Source organism: Varanus komodoensis, unplaced genomic scaffold (assembly GCF_004798865.1).
Source record: "Varanus komodoensis strain SLA01 unplaced genomic scaffold, ASM479886v1 scaffold3, whole genome shotgun sequence".
In the NCBI taxonomy this organism is placed as follows: domain Eukaryota; kingdom Metazoa; phylum Chordata; class Lepidosauria; order Squamata; family Varanidae; genus Varanus; species Varanus komodoensis.
Genome location: NW_025335761.1, coordinates 37858768 through 37874175, shown reverse-complemented (window position 1 = coordinate 37874175; position 15408 = coordinate 37858768). Strand labels below are relative to the sequence as shown.

The window sequence follows — 15408 nt, the reverse complement described above, 5'->3', positions numbered from 1 at the left end:
ACTGAATTCTATATTCACAGTTGGGCTTGATTTTACTGTTTACAATGTTTTTACTAATTGCTTAATTTATATTTGAATGTTATGCACTGAGTTAAAAGCTTTTTTTTTTTTAGTTCAATTTGTTCACCCAGAGTACTGTATGCGATTCAATGTGTGGTTCAAAAATTAGAAATCTACTTCTCTTCAAATGCCATATTCCTTTTGCAGGGTGTATGAACATAAACCAAACATTTTCTAAGGGTGTGGGACATAAAAAGGTTTGGAAACTACTGCACTAGCACAAGGGAATACTTGACATTGTTACACTCAGGAATACTGGGGAACAATACACCTCAAATGTTATTCTTTTCAGCATCAGGTGAATACCTTTTTATTTTCCCAATATTTTAACAGTTAATTGATTTTATCCTTGATTTTATCATTATTTTTTTGAATACAGTGTGTTGTGGGTTGTATATGGTTTTTTTGGAGGTTTTGGCATATAAAAACTATAAATAAACAAATAAATATAAAATAGGGTGCTTGCCTTCCTGGATATCTCAAAAGGTTTGGTATCTGTTTCTGGGGTATAATATGCAGTTCCAGTGGGGAACATGCCCTAGCCTTACATTCACATTCACACACACACACACCCCTCTCTTAGAAAGCAAAGGCAAGTTCATTCAGGAAAAAAACAAGAGCAAATACAAGCTTCTAACCTGATATTCTCTAAGCAGCAGGTTTTCCTACTGCAGCCGTCTTGATCTATACTTCTAAAGAGAAGAGCCTTCTGCCCAACAGCGTTATGGGTACATGGAAACTAAAGAGAAAGAGATGGGAATCTTGGCTGTTAACTATCTGTTGGCTGCCCTCTGCAGCAGACTCTCAACAGCAGTCCCTAGAATGGGCAGGAAGGGAGCAAGTATTCCACATTCCCCACTGAGTAGCCAGTTCTGTGCTCAGAGCCTGCCTCCTTCCATTTTCTAAGTGTGTGTTTCTTGAACGCTTTCCTCCATGCTTGCTTCTGCGAGAACAGGAAGGCTTGTATTGCTTCTCAGACTTATGCTAATTGCTGGCAGGGTGCTCCATTGCTCTTGACTATTCCTTCCTGCTACATGCTATTTTCTATGGGAATGCGTGTCTGTTTCTGTTTCGCTATTATCTGCCTGCTTTCTATGGGTAAAAATGTGTTTTTCGTTTGTCTGTATTTGCTGGCTGCTATGATGGGGTGATTTCCAGATGTCCTGTGTCCTTCCCCTCGCACCCTCAGGAGAGTCACCCTTGCAGGGTTATCTTGCCTAATCTCTTAAGATGAAATCTCTTCAGGTCATGCCTGCCCTTTTCTCTGCAAAAATTCCAAGCTTCATTATCTCGTTCACATGGGCTAGTCCATGACAATAGGACACTCCTCCAGAACTCCAACTAACCCAACACTCTTCATGGGCTGAAAGCAGGCCCAACATTGATATTTATTACACACACCCTACAATAGGATGGTATCTCACCCCAGTTAAGATTGCGAGAACAGAACTACAGCTCCCATGTCCACCAGAAAAAAGGGTTATGGGGTTGTATACTACTACTATTAATTATTATTTCATTGCATTTACAATCTGCCTTCCTTCTTCTTGCAACAAACAAAGCTCCTTGCAAACTTTGTACAAACTCTGCACTGTATTTTCACAACAACAACTTGGTAAGGTAGGTTAGTCTGAGAAGAAGTGACTGGCTCAAAGCTAACCAGTGGTTTCATAACTGAATGGGAACTAAGAACCCAGATCTCCTGGGTGCCAGTCCAGCACTCTTAGCCACTACACCACAAAGGTGGTAGTAGAAGTTCATTCCCCGCAATCCCAAGAAAAAGACTGGCTGTGTCTCCTTTCAATTTTAAAATAACTACATTGTGGGGAAAGGGAAAGGGAGATGACAAACTGGCCTTTTCCACCAGTGCCTCGATGTCCAAACAAGAAAGGTTTAAAAAATCATGTAAACATTTCACAGAGATTAAGCAATACAAATTATAGTTTAAAACAGTGATTAAAATCTAAGGAAAAAGTTAATGTATAGCAAAGGAAAGGATGGAGAAAAAAGAAAGGTGGTCATATATAGCTCCAGATGGTGGTAAAATACACAAACCATAACATTTCTTTCAAGTCTACACTTGCAAAATAAAATATTTATACAGTATTTAAAATGGAGAGGCAATGATCTTACAAGCACTATGCAAAAGATGTCCATAAGTGCAAGCTGTGTAGGGTCTCCAGCCTCAAGCGCAAATTCCAGACAGTCAATTTCATAAATTAATTACATATTGTCTGAGAAGGACTTCCTTTTGCCTGTTCCAAACGTTCTGAAAAATCAGTTTCATTGGATGATCCCAGGCTCCAGCATTATATATTGGTGGGAGGGACAGAAAGAGGATGAACTTATCTCAGTTACTGTTCCACATACTTTATCGTTTCTGCACCACTGTGATAGTTTGCCAGAGTAGACTTCCCCAGCCAGAGATTTTAGACTACAACTCCAAGCATTCCTAACCACTGGTGATGCTGACTGGTACGTTTGAGTGCCGAAGCTCAAAACAGGCAGGGGGCACCTGGTTAAGTAAGGCTGTTCTCCACAGCTCTGCAGCGCCACCACAGCAGGTGGCCAAGGAGAGGTACTGCAACTGTGAGTTCAATGGAACTGGATGACTTCCAGCTGGCCCTTTAAAGCCGAGGTAGAAGATTTCCAGATGTTTTGGTCTCTGACTCCCAAAAGCTCATGCAAGCACAGCCAATGGTCAATGTTGTCAGCAGATGTATCCCAAGACACCCGGAAATCTACCTTGTGCAGACCCTGCTTTACAGCATCTCAATCTGAGATGTTCTCAAACTACTTCTCTCAGTTTACCAATTTTATTGTGCATCTGCTTTCCAGCCCTGACTATCCACTTTGTTTGTTTCCAGACTGCCAACCCGTGCGACCATCAGGGTACTGTCACATCTGAAGTACAAGCTGTGGAAAGAACAAGTCGCTTTCCCAGTGACACAGCATTGGGGGTGTTTGGAAAATGCAAACTCTTTTCTTTGGAAATCCAGTAAACTCCCAGCCCTGCTCTCACATAAGCATCTTGTGGTGAAAGGGGCAGTGGGGCCACCATTTAGTCTTCCCATCATTTTGCTTATAGGGGTCTGGCAACACCTGGATTAACAATAGTTACTGGATGACTTAAAACATGTTAAAATGTCCTTTAAAAGCTGTGGTGTTGCTAATAATGTTTCATATCCTATTCTGCTACGTTTTCACTGTGAGCAGTTTACAGTAAGACATGCTTTTAAAACACAGGTTGTCTCAAGATCCTTTTTAATATTGCATTTCAGAGACAAACTCCACAGCATTCAAAGAAAGTTCACACACTCAACAGTACACCTCCATTTGGTTTTCCTCATTTCAATCCATCTCCTTCCATCAAAGGCCTATTTCCTGCCCACCATTTCTCCATCTGATGTTTCAGAAAATTCCTTCCCATGAGCCCCTTTCAGGTTGGTGTGAATATGACTGCAATGAAGGACTGTGGGAGCAGAGTACAATTCCACTCAAGACCAACGTTGCTGTCACTAGACAGCAACGGAACTGAAAATCCCATTGCTTTTCCCATGTAAGGTAATCAGTCATGACCAAAAAAGAATTCCAGAATCAAAAGGCAAGAAAGAGCACTAAAATAACGAACAGGGTCAGAACAGATAAGCATCCGGCAATATCACGGAATGCATAGTCACCTTCTCCCTGGACCCTGCGTAGCTGGAGCATAGGAAACGTGCAGGTCTTCTCTTAGTTGCTTCAAGAGTTGTCCTTTGTGCTTTCCTCCGCCTTCTCTTCCATGAGATCCTTGCTGTGCTATAAATTGTGAAGTTTCAATTGCTCACCAGATTTCCCTGTAATTCCATTTTAACTTCCCCTCCAGGAATTTGGAAGCTACATTCTCCACCAATTCTCACAGCTTGCACCCAGAGGGTAAGCAGGGAGTAAGATCAATGTCAGGAATTCAGATGAAGCATTAGCTCCGTCTCTGCAACTTACACCCTCTTGCACAGTCTAGGCTATGTTTTCCAACATACAACAGCACAAGGGAAAGCGCCATGCCCACCATCTTTCCCAGTGAAATTAATATAGCGTCTTCTTTTGCCCATGTGGCAAGAACACCACAGACTGATTGGCCGAAGCCCACCATTACTTCCATGGATGCCAATGCCTAAAACCCTGACCAGATCAAGTGTAAAAAGCTCTATCTGGTTAAACTTTACAAAAATGCTCCAAATCTATCATGCATATAAAGCCTGGTAAAGTCAAAATTCTGAGGAATAGACTTCTTTCCCATTCAAGAAGCTGGGATCCTCAAACATTTTAACAACTTCAACAACTACAGCATGCAGAGTGTCCAGTGCAAACAATACATTATTTTTGTTGGAGAGGGTGCTATCTGGCAGTCATAAATTAGAACAACATAGGTCCAGACTGAAAGGCTGCACATCTCCTTAAGATATTTACAGCTATTATTAATGACAACAAACTGTGCTTACACTGCACTGTGCAGCCTGCAAGCACTTTGCAGCCATTAATTAGTTCATCCTGTTTCTCTGGTGACCATCTGGATCACCATCAAATTAAGACATGATTGGAAAACAGCCTCAAAATGTGCAAAATAAATTTGTTCTGTGAAAAATGGATGAAAAATAAAATGAATGTAACAGTTCATGCAACTGTTCTGTAGTCTTTCGCCACTCCACTTCCATTGGTCCATTAATATGTCACAGTAAGCCATCAGGCTCACGCTCCCCTTTCTGACCCTCTAGCATGGCTATAAGGAAGAGTACAGAAAGTCTGCATCTGATTTCCATTATCTACAGTTTAACATGTGATCTGAAGCCTAAACAGTGGTTAACATTAACAATAGTATGTCTGAATAAGCCAGCTTCATAACACATGCTTTGAAGCTAGTTTGTTACAAATTAACAAAAGTTAAGACTAACCACAGTTTGTCAGGTTGTGAGAACACAACAAGCTGTAGTAAATGCAACACAGAAGCACACACTTCCAAACTCCTCCTCCTGGTCACATTAAAGGAGGAGGAAACCAACCCCTGGTCCAGTGTTGTCTCATTTTTATTTATTCCATGGTGCAGAGGTTAACAACTTCAGGATACCCAGATTTATTTGGTGCCCCCACATGCCCTTCATGGGTTACAGGGCAACCAGAATATATGCACGTAAATGATATCTATAGCTGCTAAGAACAACTAAAGTGGTCAAACTTAGCTTAATTGCAAGCCAAATTTTATCCTTTCTGTGCTGCTTAGCACCTATGGATATCATTCCCCCCTAAAAACATTCTTTTAAAACTTGCTTTTTGGGGGTGGGAGGGTCATGCAGTATTTGATGGGAAAGGCTACATTCAGTCAGCAGATCCCATGTTGCCTACTCCTGGTTTAGCATGACATCACACAGGCAATATTGTCACTTGGAAGAGGAGGAGGGATTACCATACTGAAACAGTCATCTTAGAACTCCAAAGGCACAGCCCATTTCTCATTCGCAAGCCATGCGTGGAACTGGGAGTTGGTTCGATCAGATAAGCATCCACTATCTCATTTTCCCATGCGTAATGCCAAAAAGATACTGCCAATGGGATGGGGAGCAAAGCTAAAAATATAGTTTTCTGCATCACCCCAAACTGATATACAAAAAGAAGCACCATGGATCAAAATAAGGCTGCTCAGGTATTGCACTTTCCGATCTCAACTTCTTTCCATTTGTTGCTTGGACCTTAGTAACTAACGATTTCCTTAAGTGCAGTCTCCCACTGGGAAATTGAGTCCAAGCTGTTCAGATCAAAGTCACAAGAGGAAACTTATCATGATCGGCACGAGTCTGCATTCACCCTGTTACAACAGAGCAAGAAGCAGAAATCTAAGGTGGCTGTTTACCACTGGTAAATTCTAGCAACAAGCAATTTATATTCACTCATCAAGGAAGAGGCAAGTAGAAGCAAATATTATGGCCATGCTCATTTGTTTTTTGATTACAAAATGTATGCAAATTAAGAGAAACCATCAGGCTCCTGGAAAAGTGCCAGAATGGTTATTAGTGTCATGAAATGGAGGGGAGGTAGCAACAGGGCACGGTATGCCTGGAAAGTAGTGTCAAGCAGCTGCCATCAATCCCATCTGGAACTGGAAGCCATGGCCATGCTGAAGGGTCAGGTGGAAGCTAAGCCCTACAGCAGCCTGCCTTTTCTTTTCTTTCTTTTTTTCGAGTTGGGGTGGGGAGGGAGTGAGCTGAAAAATCTGTTCACTTTGAGGTTAAAAGTGTGATAATTACAGAGTGACAACCTCCACTGTCATTTGGGAGGCCGCATCCCCAGGAAACCTTGCTGTGTAATCAAGGAAAGAGGTGCAATCAAGCCCCTATTCAGGCTACGTTTAGAAACAGCCCCTGCGGGAGGCAAGAAAGACTCAGAGATGTTGCTTCATGAAGATGGCAGTGAGGTTGCTTTGGTGGCTCTGCTGCTCAGTAGAACTGCCCTTCCACTCCACCTACAAAACCCAAAGAAAGCCTGGGGAAGGGCAGCCGTTCTCCACGTAAGCATGTCTCTAAGCTCTGCAAACTGGAAACCTCTCTTCCCCAAATCTACCTGGCAGAAGGCGCTGGGGAACTTCCCCTGTTCAAATTTAAATTGCAGGCATGTGGCTGTCCCAATAAAGCAATGGGAAGATTTGGGGTTGAACTAGAATTATCCTCTGGGACATTTTAGTTCTGACAATACGTTTTACGTATGACAAAGGCACAGGCATGCTAAGGGCCAATTCATATATTATGCCCGTGTGTGTGTGTGTGTGTGTGTGTGTGTGTATGCACACGTGCATGTGTGTGTGCATGTTTGTAAACTAACGCCTTCATATACATCCCACTAGGGAGTCACAATTTATGAGTTTGCTACTGTAGAATATCTGAAAAAACACCCAGTAGAAGAGGATCAGGGAACTGCTTGACATAAATGTCTTCCTCACTATTAAGCAAGACAATGAATTGCCTTCACATGATGGAACTTAATTCCAGCATGCCTGATAGGAGCAACTCCATGGCACAAGAATGATCAAATACAGTGTATTTGTGTACCAGTTAACTGGTTCTTTTCTTTTCTTTTTTCTTTTCTTTTATTTTCTTAAGTCATTATGGAAACATTATTTCAAATTACTCTGGTCTTCTATGAGATCCTCCTAAGAACCAGAGCGGCTATCGGCGTCAAAGTGACCCCAGAAAATTATAAAGATGTCTATTTCCGACCTGGATCAGCTTTCATGCCACAACTATCACTGATCTGTTTCAGGCAGCAGGCCATTGATGAAAAAGGGGCAAAGCTGAGCTGGAACCCCCCGGGGACCTAGCAGAGGGGAAGTTTCTAAAGCATTGTCAAACAAGCCCCCAGTCAGGTCGTAGACATGTTGAATGGAAGCAAGTATCACCACAGAGTTATATGTGGGACTGAAAGCCAGATTAATTGGTGCTCCACCAACCAGCAGATGTGGAATAAGCCAGAGTGAATAAGCCTTCTCCCTTAAAGAGACCTTTCTTGCTTTACAAGACTTTGATGTGATGATAGCTTTGCAGCTGGAGCTGAAGATGGAAATGAGACTTCCTTCATATACAAGGGGCTGGTCCTGTGGAATTTCCCACAGGTTTGAAAATAACACCCAAACTTGCATATCTAATCTGCACGCACACTGCACTTCCATGGGCAGGGTGCAGGAGTGATGCCCTCAGACAGCTCCTGAGACTTCAGCACTCCAGGACCCTCAGTCCTTGTTCCCTCATCCATTCATCTGGCTGGCAGTGAAGTCTGTTCCCCACTGGCCCAGTTGTAATGTCCAGGTTGCAGCTACTCTTCCTGACTACTCTTGCCACTGACTTTCCCCCTTTTACCCTTATGGGAAGATGGTGATGGGAGCAAACTGCCATCACTTGCTGCTCTCCATTACCCTTTGGGCAGCAGACAGGGTGAGACGGACAGGAAGAGAGCTCTGCTTTTGAGAGGCACAACAGGAAGAATCTTGCAGAGGACCCTCCAAAACCTGAAGCCGCACCTGGCAGGATCACAAACCTGATCACAACGGTGCACAGTTGTGTTATCCTAATTACTGTACTTGGAGTTGTTGTTATTGCTTATTTTAAGCAAGGACAGATCTTCAAAATTTGTGCACATGTGAGGAACTTGGCGGAATTTCTCCAAGTATTTCTGTAGAAGAGTTCACTGTGCAATGAGGTTCACTAACTGGAACTGCTGTTTGCTTTAATGAATCTGGAATACTGTAAATGGAACTTCAGTATCATCGGGGTCAGCTAAGTATTTATTTATATATCTCTCCCCTGTCCGCAGAATAAATGAGCTTGTTGTGGTTTCGCCATCTGCAGACATAGGTATCAATCAATAGCCAAGTAATGGCCTGAACTCTGTTGAGAGAACTCATTATTTAAAAAAATCAAGAGTACACACTGCATTTAGCTATTAAAACAGGAGCTATTGATCGAGTCCCATCAGCTCCCAGCAAAAGCCAGTGACCAATGGCAAACAACACGGAAATCCAAAATATGGAAAATGGTGCAAAATTCATTAATGATCCAAGAAGAGGAATGGGGTGTGGAGAATTTTAGTGTCCTGTTGAAAAACAAAACCATCTTAAAGGCAGGGAAATCAGAAATAAAATTATTTATTGATATATGAAAAGCAAAGGCAAATTATGCATTCCAGCAGTGTCATATTTAGTGAGTAGAAGGAGACAGAGAAAGTGCACAAGTAAGTTACGAAAAGGTTACCAAAGTGATTCCGATCCTAGTTGTTATACAGCTAGAAAAAAATGGAATGATTTTAGCAGACAATAATATAATGCACAAGTACATAAGAAATTCAAACATGTTTTCTTTCCCCTCTCTCTCTTTCCAGGTATCTTTTGCGGCATTTGCATTGATTTATTTTAGGGGGCTTCTCCGGGCTTCTTGCACAGTGTGTGACAAAGCCAAAGTGCATAGCAAGGTTAGATACTATAAACCTTGGACTCAAACTTCATTGGAAAGTATGCAGAGGAGGAGTTGAAGGTTGATGGAAAGAAAGAAAACAGTTCTACACAAACAACTCAAATATCAAACGCAAACAGGCAAATAGCATGGATAATTAAATCCTTTTCCTGATAATTTGTTTCATAAATAAACAAGTGTTGTATGTTCTGAGTGTATCATATAAACCTGCCTCGTGTTAGATGTCATAGCACAAATAAAAAAGACGTTTCCTCCCCCCATACCTCCTCTGAGTCCTGCATAGCTGTGGAAGGCTGAATAGGAAAAAGAAAGTCACAGAAAACTGAGTACAACATTGATGTGCCTCTAAATACCAAATTTCAGCCCAGTAGTTCTACTGCATATGAAGAAGCAATCCAAGAAGGGGGTTCATTCCATCTCTCTCAAACACCCCAGGAAAATATGTTCATTTTGTCATCCTCATCCTGGCTAGATCAATCAGCAAGGGCACAACCAAATGCCAAATGTGACATACGTAACATGGCATGTAGCAGAATTTCACCCAGGCCTCACGTACCCTATATACTTACCCTGTTCTTTCTTTCTTGGCCATACAAAGGGGTCAAATAGTTTAGGAACTCTGCCCCAGCTATTATTGCAATCTCGAATGGAGGAGGAAAATAATACATGCCTTTCATTAACTAACTCACTGCTCTTATTTTCATTATTTCAAGAAAGGCAGACAGTGGTTGCACATCAGAGGGTGGCAGGGTATGAATCCTACACTTTGCCAACACTAAAGAATAAAGATCTATAATCAAGCCATGCATGTGTGGAGCAATCAAGCTATGAATCAAAAACGGAGAAGTCAGACTCATTTGTACATTGGCAGGTCCTACACTGTTCTGATTTCTGGCCTGATGTGGTTGGCTATCAAACAATATTCCTGTTGTTATTCTGCAGAAAATTAAATCTTCTGAAATACTAAAACTGAGGAAAAGGAACGTGGGCAATGCTGATTAAAATGGCATGTGATGCAGAAAAACCCTGGGGAAGAATGAATGTGCTCTTACCTTCAGAACAGAGTTTCCCAACATATCCAGTGGCTGAGCAATCACACTGTGGCTCACCATCCAGAAGGAAGCAAGTTCCCCCATTCTCACAAGGGTTCTCTGTACATAGCCCTTCCATGTCCAGGCGGACCCCTTGGTGGCCCAGGAGCTGGGGTTCAGAATTGCCATATTTCAAGTCCAAGATAAATCCTTTAAATGGTGGCTCACTCAGGACACTGTCAAGGGTTAAAGCTGCAGGGCGGATGTCCAACGGGACCCCACCCACAAAGAGGTCACTAACAATATTCATGTACTGGCGCTGTGGGCGCACCTCTCCAGGCTTGGCTTCACCATCCAGCACAAGGACTGTCCGGAGATGGTTGCGACTAACCATCAAGAAGTGGAGGTTGCTGTCGTTGACCTGCTTATCCGTAACAACTGTGGCCTCAGCACAGTCCACACTGAACCGGAGTTGAATCCGCCCATCCACCAAGGACAAACAAAGGAAGTCACAGACACCGCCATCATCAAAGTAAAGAAGCAGCCCTGCCGAGACATTCGTCTTCAACTGCAAGCTGAGGTCGCTCCTTGTACTTGCATCCCAGCGAAGGTAACGGGCCCACTGATTGGGGAGGCCCATAAACTCTAGTCCAAGACAGAGGCTGAACAAGGAGCCCAGCAATAAGCTCACCTTCAGGATGAAAGAAGCAGAGTGGAGGGTAAAGCCCATTTTCAAAGGATGCTTTTTTTAACTTGGGAGAGGAAAAATTAAAGCCACTTGCACTAGTGTGGGCAGCTGTGATAATAGGCACTATGACCGTGAAATTCCACAGGAGAGGAAATACTTGGCTGGAATGGCAGATTCTCCCTGGTAAGGAAAGATCTCAGCTATCCTTGAGGATCCAGAGGCCTTTATCCTAAGTGGAAGAGGATGGAATGAGAAGTCTTCAGGGGCAGATTTCCAGCGCTGTCCTTGAACCTGCACAGGTTCCAGTGAAGGGCAGGAGCAGAGTCAATAGCCCATCTCCAACCTGCAGCTCCTTAGAAGCAATGGTGACGGCTGAAAAGCATGACTAGTAACCAGCTCTTCGAACGTGCAACTCCACGGACAGAAAAATCGAAGTCAATCTGCATTGTGTAGGGAGGACGACCCAGTCCCTAATTCCTCAGTTCTTGACAATCAGGCCCTAAAGAGACAGTGGGAGAAAGCAAAGGGAAAGCATTAATTCTAGTCATCTCTAATCTATTGACCTTGTCATCCTAGAATTTTAACACAGTGACTAGAATAAAATAATAATATTACAGTTATATCCCACACTTACACTAGAAAGTACCCAGAGCAGAATATAAGATAAAGCTAGAGCTATATAATGTGTTAATTAAAAATACAGGAAACATTATCCTACCAGTATTTATATGCAAAACCAAAGAACAAAATACTAACTAGAAGCAAAAAGAAGTGACATACACTTTAAAAACCGGCAGTGATAGAACAAGGTGTTACACACCAAAAACCTGTCAAAATGAACGTAGGATTTTCTACTGTGAAAGCATTCGAGATGTAGCAACATGACAAAAAAGCCATGTCTCCAGTTACACACCAAGATGGTGCCAAGAGCAAGGCCTCTGACATTGATCTTCATTCCCAAAGAAATTATATGGGAAAAGAGGGAGGTAAGGCCACACTCGCTGGTGACAATGGAGAGTGTACTCCAACATACTGAGAAGGTAATACATTGGAGAGGCTGATTTATGACTTTTAAGACCACTAACAGCATTTTGAACTTATGTTGGTAGCAAACAGGAAACCAGTGGAGCTAACACAAGCTAACACATGTTTTCATATGTGAGACAGGATTAAAAATCAGACAGCTACATTCTGGACCAGACTGTCTTCACAGGCAGAGCCACACAGAATGCAGTACAATGATCCAGTCTGGAAGTAACCAGCATGGATGACTGAATCCAAGTTGGCCTTCTCTAGGAAAAGCACAAATAAGGTTCATGCAAGGTTTACAGCCCTGCAATATGCAAGTTCATTGAACGGTCATTTCCCAAGGCCTGTTACAATAACTAGTTGTGCATTGACCTCCAAAATCATAGAGAAGGACAGGTACTAAATGTGCATCTTGTAAATTTCGAGCACAGAACATCCAAAAGAGCTCCAGAAGTTCCATAAAGCCCTTCTACTGTGTCCATCAAAAGACCTCTATGCTACTTCTAATCATTAAGCTAATCATTAATCTGATACATACTGGAGCAAAACTACAAGACATTGCAGAGATGCAGTTCTCTGCCGGTGAAAAAGCATTTATAAACTTGCTCTGTTAAAATTTCTTTTGAAATGGGAGATGATTGGACAAGATACAATTTGGCAAAACTAGGATTAATCCCTAACTTTTAAGGACATACTTAAGATGCTGGTGTCCCAAGGAAGGTAAAGGATAAAAAGGGGCTATTTTGCAACCCACTGGATGGTATACATATTACACAGGCTTCCTTTTTAAAATGTTTTATTTGTGAAGTATTTTTATAGTTATTCACATATATTTTTTAGAAAGTGAACATAATATACGTAGCATAAATGCAGACAGTATACGATTATTTAACAACATGTTAACAGGAAACAGAATGTAGTGTCAGACATTGAAATGGAACAAATTATGGGCCAATAAGGCATGAATAAGGCATGCCCTGGTGAATAGTTCTGTTTCTGAAAGTAAATAATAAATCAGGATCTGAAATCAAAAGATAGGTCTTTAATACACATAAACTTTTTTATATACTTTAGGGGTTTTGCTGCTGATCTTTTAAGATCTTTGGTATAGCCACTGAATGTCAAGGAAGCAAGATCTCTACTTCAGCTCTGCCCAGGCTGAAGTTCATGTGAACTTTCTTAGGGAACACAAGATCTTTCCGTTCTCAGCAATATGCACCATAATGGATCCATTCCTAGTGTAACCCAGTGTCTTGGTCTATCCCATCAAGCATACAATACTAGATGCTGCCAGCTAACTCTACCCCCAAGCAAAAACACTAAGTACAAAGGACATGATTTCTCAGGACAGCACAGTCAGACTGAAGGCAAAGGAAGCAAAGGTCCCAACATTTTATTTTCAATGTAAGTTATAATAGTAAGTAAAAGAAGCATGCTAGAGATATGAAAGCCTGGGGAGAAACAAGAAAATTGGAGACTTTTTCTTTCCCCAGGGATTTTTGGAAAGTTGGGGAGGGATGCCCCCATTTTTTTCAGGCTTCCACATCTAAAGCAGCATCATGGCAGTAAGCGTTCATATACAGTGGTATAATGGAAAATTTTCCCTGAAATGATACCCCCAGGGAAAGCCCAAAAATTCAGGCAGCTGTGTTGATCTATATCAACAAACAAGTTATAGCACTTTTAATTTCCACCAGGAAAGTTAATAGGTCCTAATTGCCCATTCAAGACCAAGCCACCCCAAAACACTTCAGATTGCAACCAGGAATAATGTAATGAGGCTGGGGAAAAAATCCCATCTCTACTGCTAAACTAAACTCAGAGGGAACAAGGTAGTGTGAGGCGGGGCAGGGAGGGAGGGGAGGGGGGAGGAAGAATAATGCTGCCATCTTTTCTAATAAAATGTTGCCAGCACCACATACTGCAAACCCTAGTTCTGCTGTATTATTGCACTGTTCACGCAGTAAGGCCGCATGAATTGAAGCACCCCGTTTGCTGTTCCCAAGTCAACCTGCTGCAGCATGTGGATTTTTCATTTTTTATTTCTTTGCATTGCAGAGTTCAGCACTGAGCCTCATGTCTGTGCATCTTTCCACAATTAATGGGGCCTGCACACATTTATGACAAAATGGAAAGTTTTGCCATAGATAGTGGAAGAACAGGTGGAAAAGGAATCACACAGTTCAAACTGGAGAAAACATGCACAGTTGGGGACAGCAGGCAAGCCTGACACTTATTCTGGAAACCCACAGCGTGTATTATTTTTAGTGGATTATTTCAATGCGTAAGCTGCTACAATCGCCCATACCTGACCTTAGATGTCAAAAAACAATGGTGCTTTCTCCACAGAGAAGAGGAAAGCTAGTGTTGAGGCTGCAGACATCAACCAAGCATGTTTTGCCCCAGTCAAGCTCAGCTTATATCCAAGGCACCGGTGAGCACACTGCTAGGTGTTGCATGAGCCTGATGCTGAGCAGTAGGGGTGGGCCACATGTTGTTCATGGGGACTGCCAATCACCTTCCCTGGCCTTAATTGTGGCCCCTGCTTCCCCCCAAGTCTACTGCAGAGGCAGCAGAGCAATCAGCAATTTGCCACAGTGATGGAGTAAGAAGGCCCAACTTAGCTCTAAATCCTTGGTAGTGCTTTGCTGCCCATTGATGCTGCTGCCACTGAAATTTTGCAGTGAGGAGATGTACCCTGGGGGAGTTGGTGCCCTTGAATTTGCCCACAGATAGTTGGTCTGAGGCTATAAACATCAGTCTGCAGTCATTCTGTAGGATGCACCTTGGAGCAGGCATGGGAATCCACCCCCATGCTTACCTCCACAGGTGGGGAAAGGAGGGAAGGTTATATACAGTGTTAGGCAGCTTCTTCCACCCAGCAGGGCAGAAACACAGCAGAAAGGTGTTCGCCCTCCCCTTGCCATGGCCCTATCTCTGACAAGATCCAACTGCAGCTGTTACTTTAGTCATATTCATATTCTTTTAACAGAATCATGCAACCAAACTACACGTTCCACATGTCATTTGCCCTAGTCTGTTCACAGCTGTCAGCACTAATTAATAATCTGTCTACCACATTATGCATCATTTGATGTTTCCAGATGCTTTTTAGAGGCAGCTATGGAGTCAGTGGCCAGATCATCTTTCTTCAAGGTGAAGAAAGAAGGTATCTAAAACTGTGAAATCTAAACCAAAACCAACCAAAACAAAATAGCAATTAATACTAGCTGGCTATTAGTCAAGACAGGACATTCACCCACAGCACTGCCAGCTTTTTATTTCTAAAACCTAGAAAAGGGCCAGAGATCATGTAGGAACTGCCATATACCTGCTCAAGCCATGAATTTAATATTTCAGTTTGGACTACTGTATCCTATAAACTACTCGGGGTCTCTGCAGTGGCCTTCTACATCCAAAGTATGTTCTACATACCCTTCCAACCTTGGATATTTATTTATTTATTTAAAACATTTTTAAATAGGTGAAGCCAGGGCAGAAAATGACAGAGAGTAGGGTGACCAAGCTGGGGTTCCCACTCAGTGGGTCTCCACAAGACCAAAGGTAACTCTAGTAGGTCTTGAGTGTAGCAGAAAATTGTATGAATCTA

The 15408-nt window shown here is 42.4% G+C and overlaps 1 protein-coding gene across 17 annotated transcripts in view; it reads right to left on the bottom strand.

Moving 5' to 3' along the window:
- The window catches only part of NRXN3 (neurexin 3), a 1430678-nt gene that overhangs the window by 1331623 nt on the left and 83647 nt on the right, over window positions 1-15408 (bottom strand). For 16 of the 17 annotated variants that reach the window (XM_044437223.1, XM_044437237.1, XM_044437228.1 and 13 more), the window contains one exon: window positions 10103-11268. In XM_044437223.1, coding sequence (XP_044293158.1) covers window positions 10103-10811 — 709 coding nt within the window. In that variant the 5' untranslated portion in view covers window positions 10812-11268. Of the gene's footprint in view, window positions 1-10102; window positions 11269-15408 lie in introns of those variants that run through there. The other variant, XM_044437240.1, reaches the window with a different exon arrangement.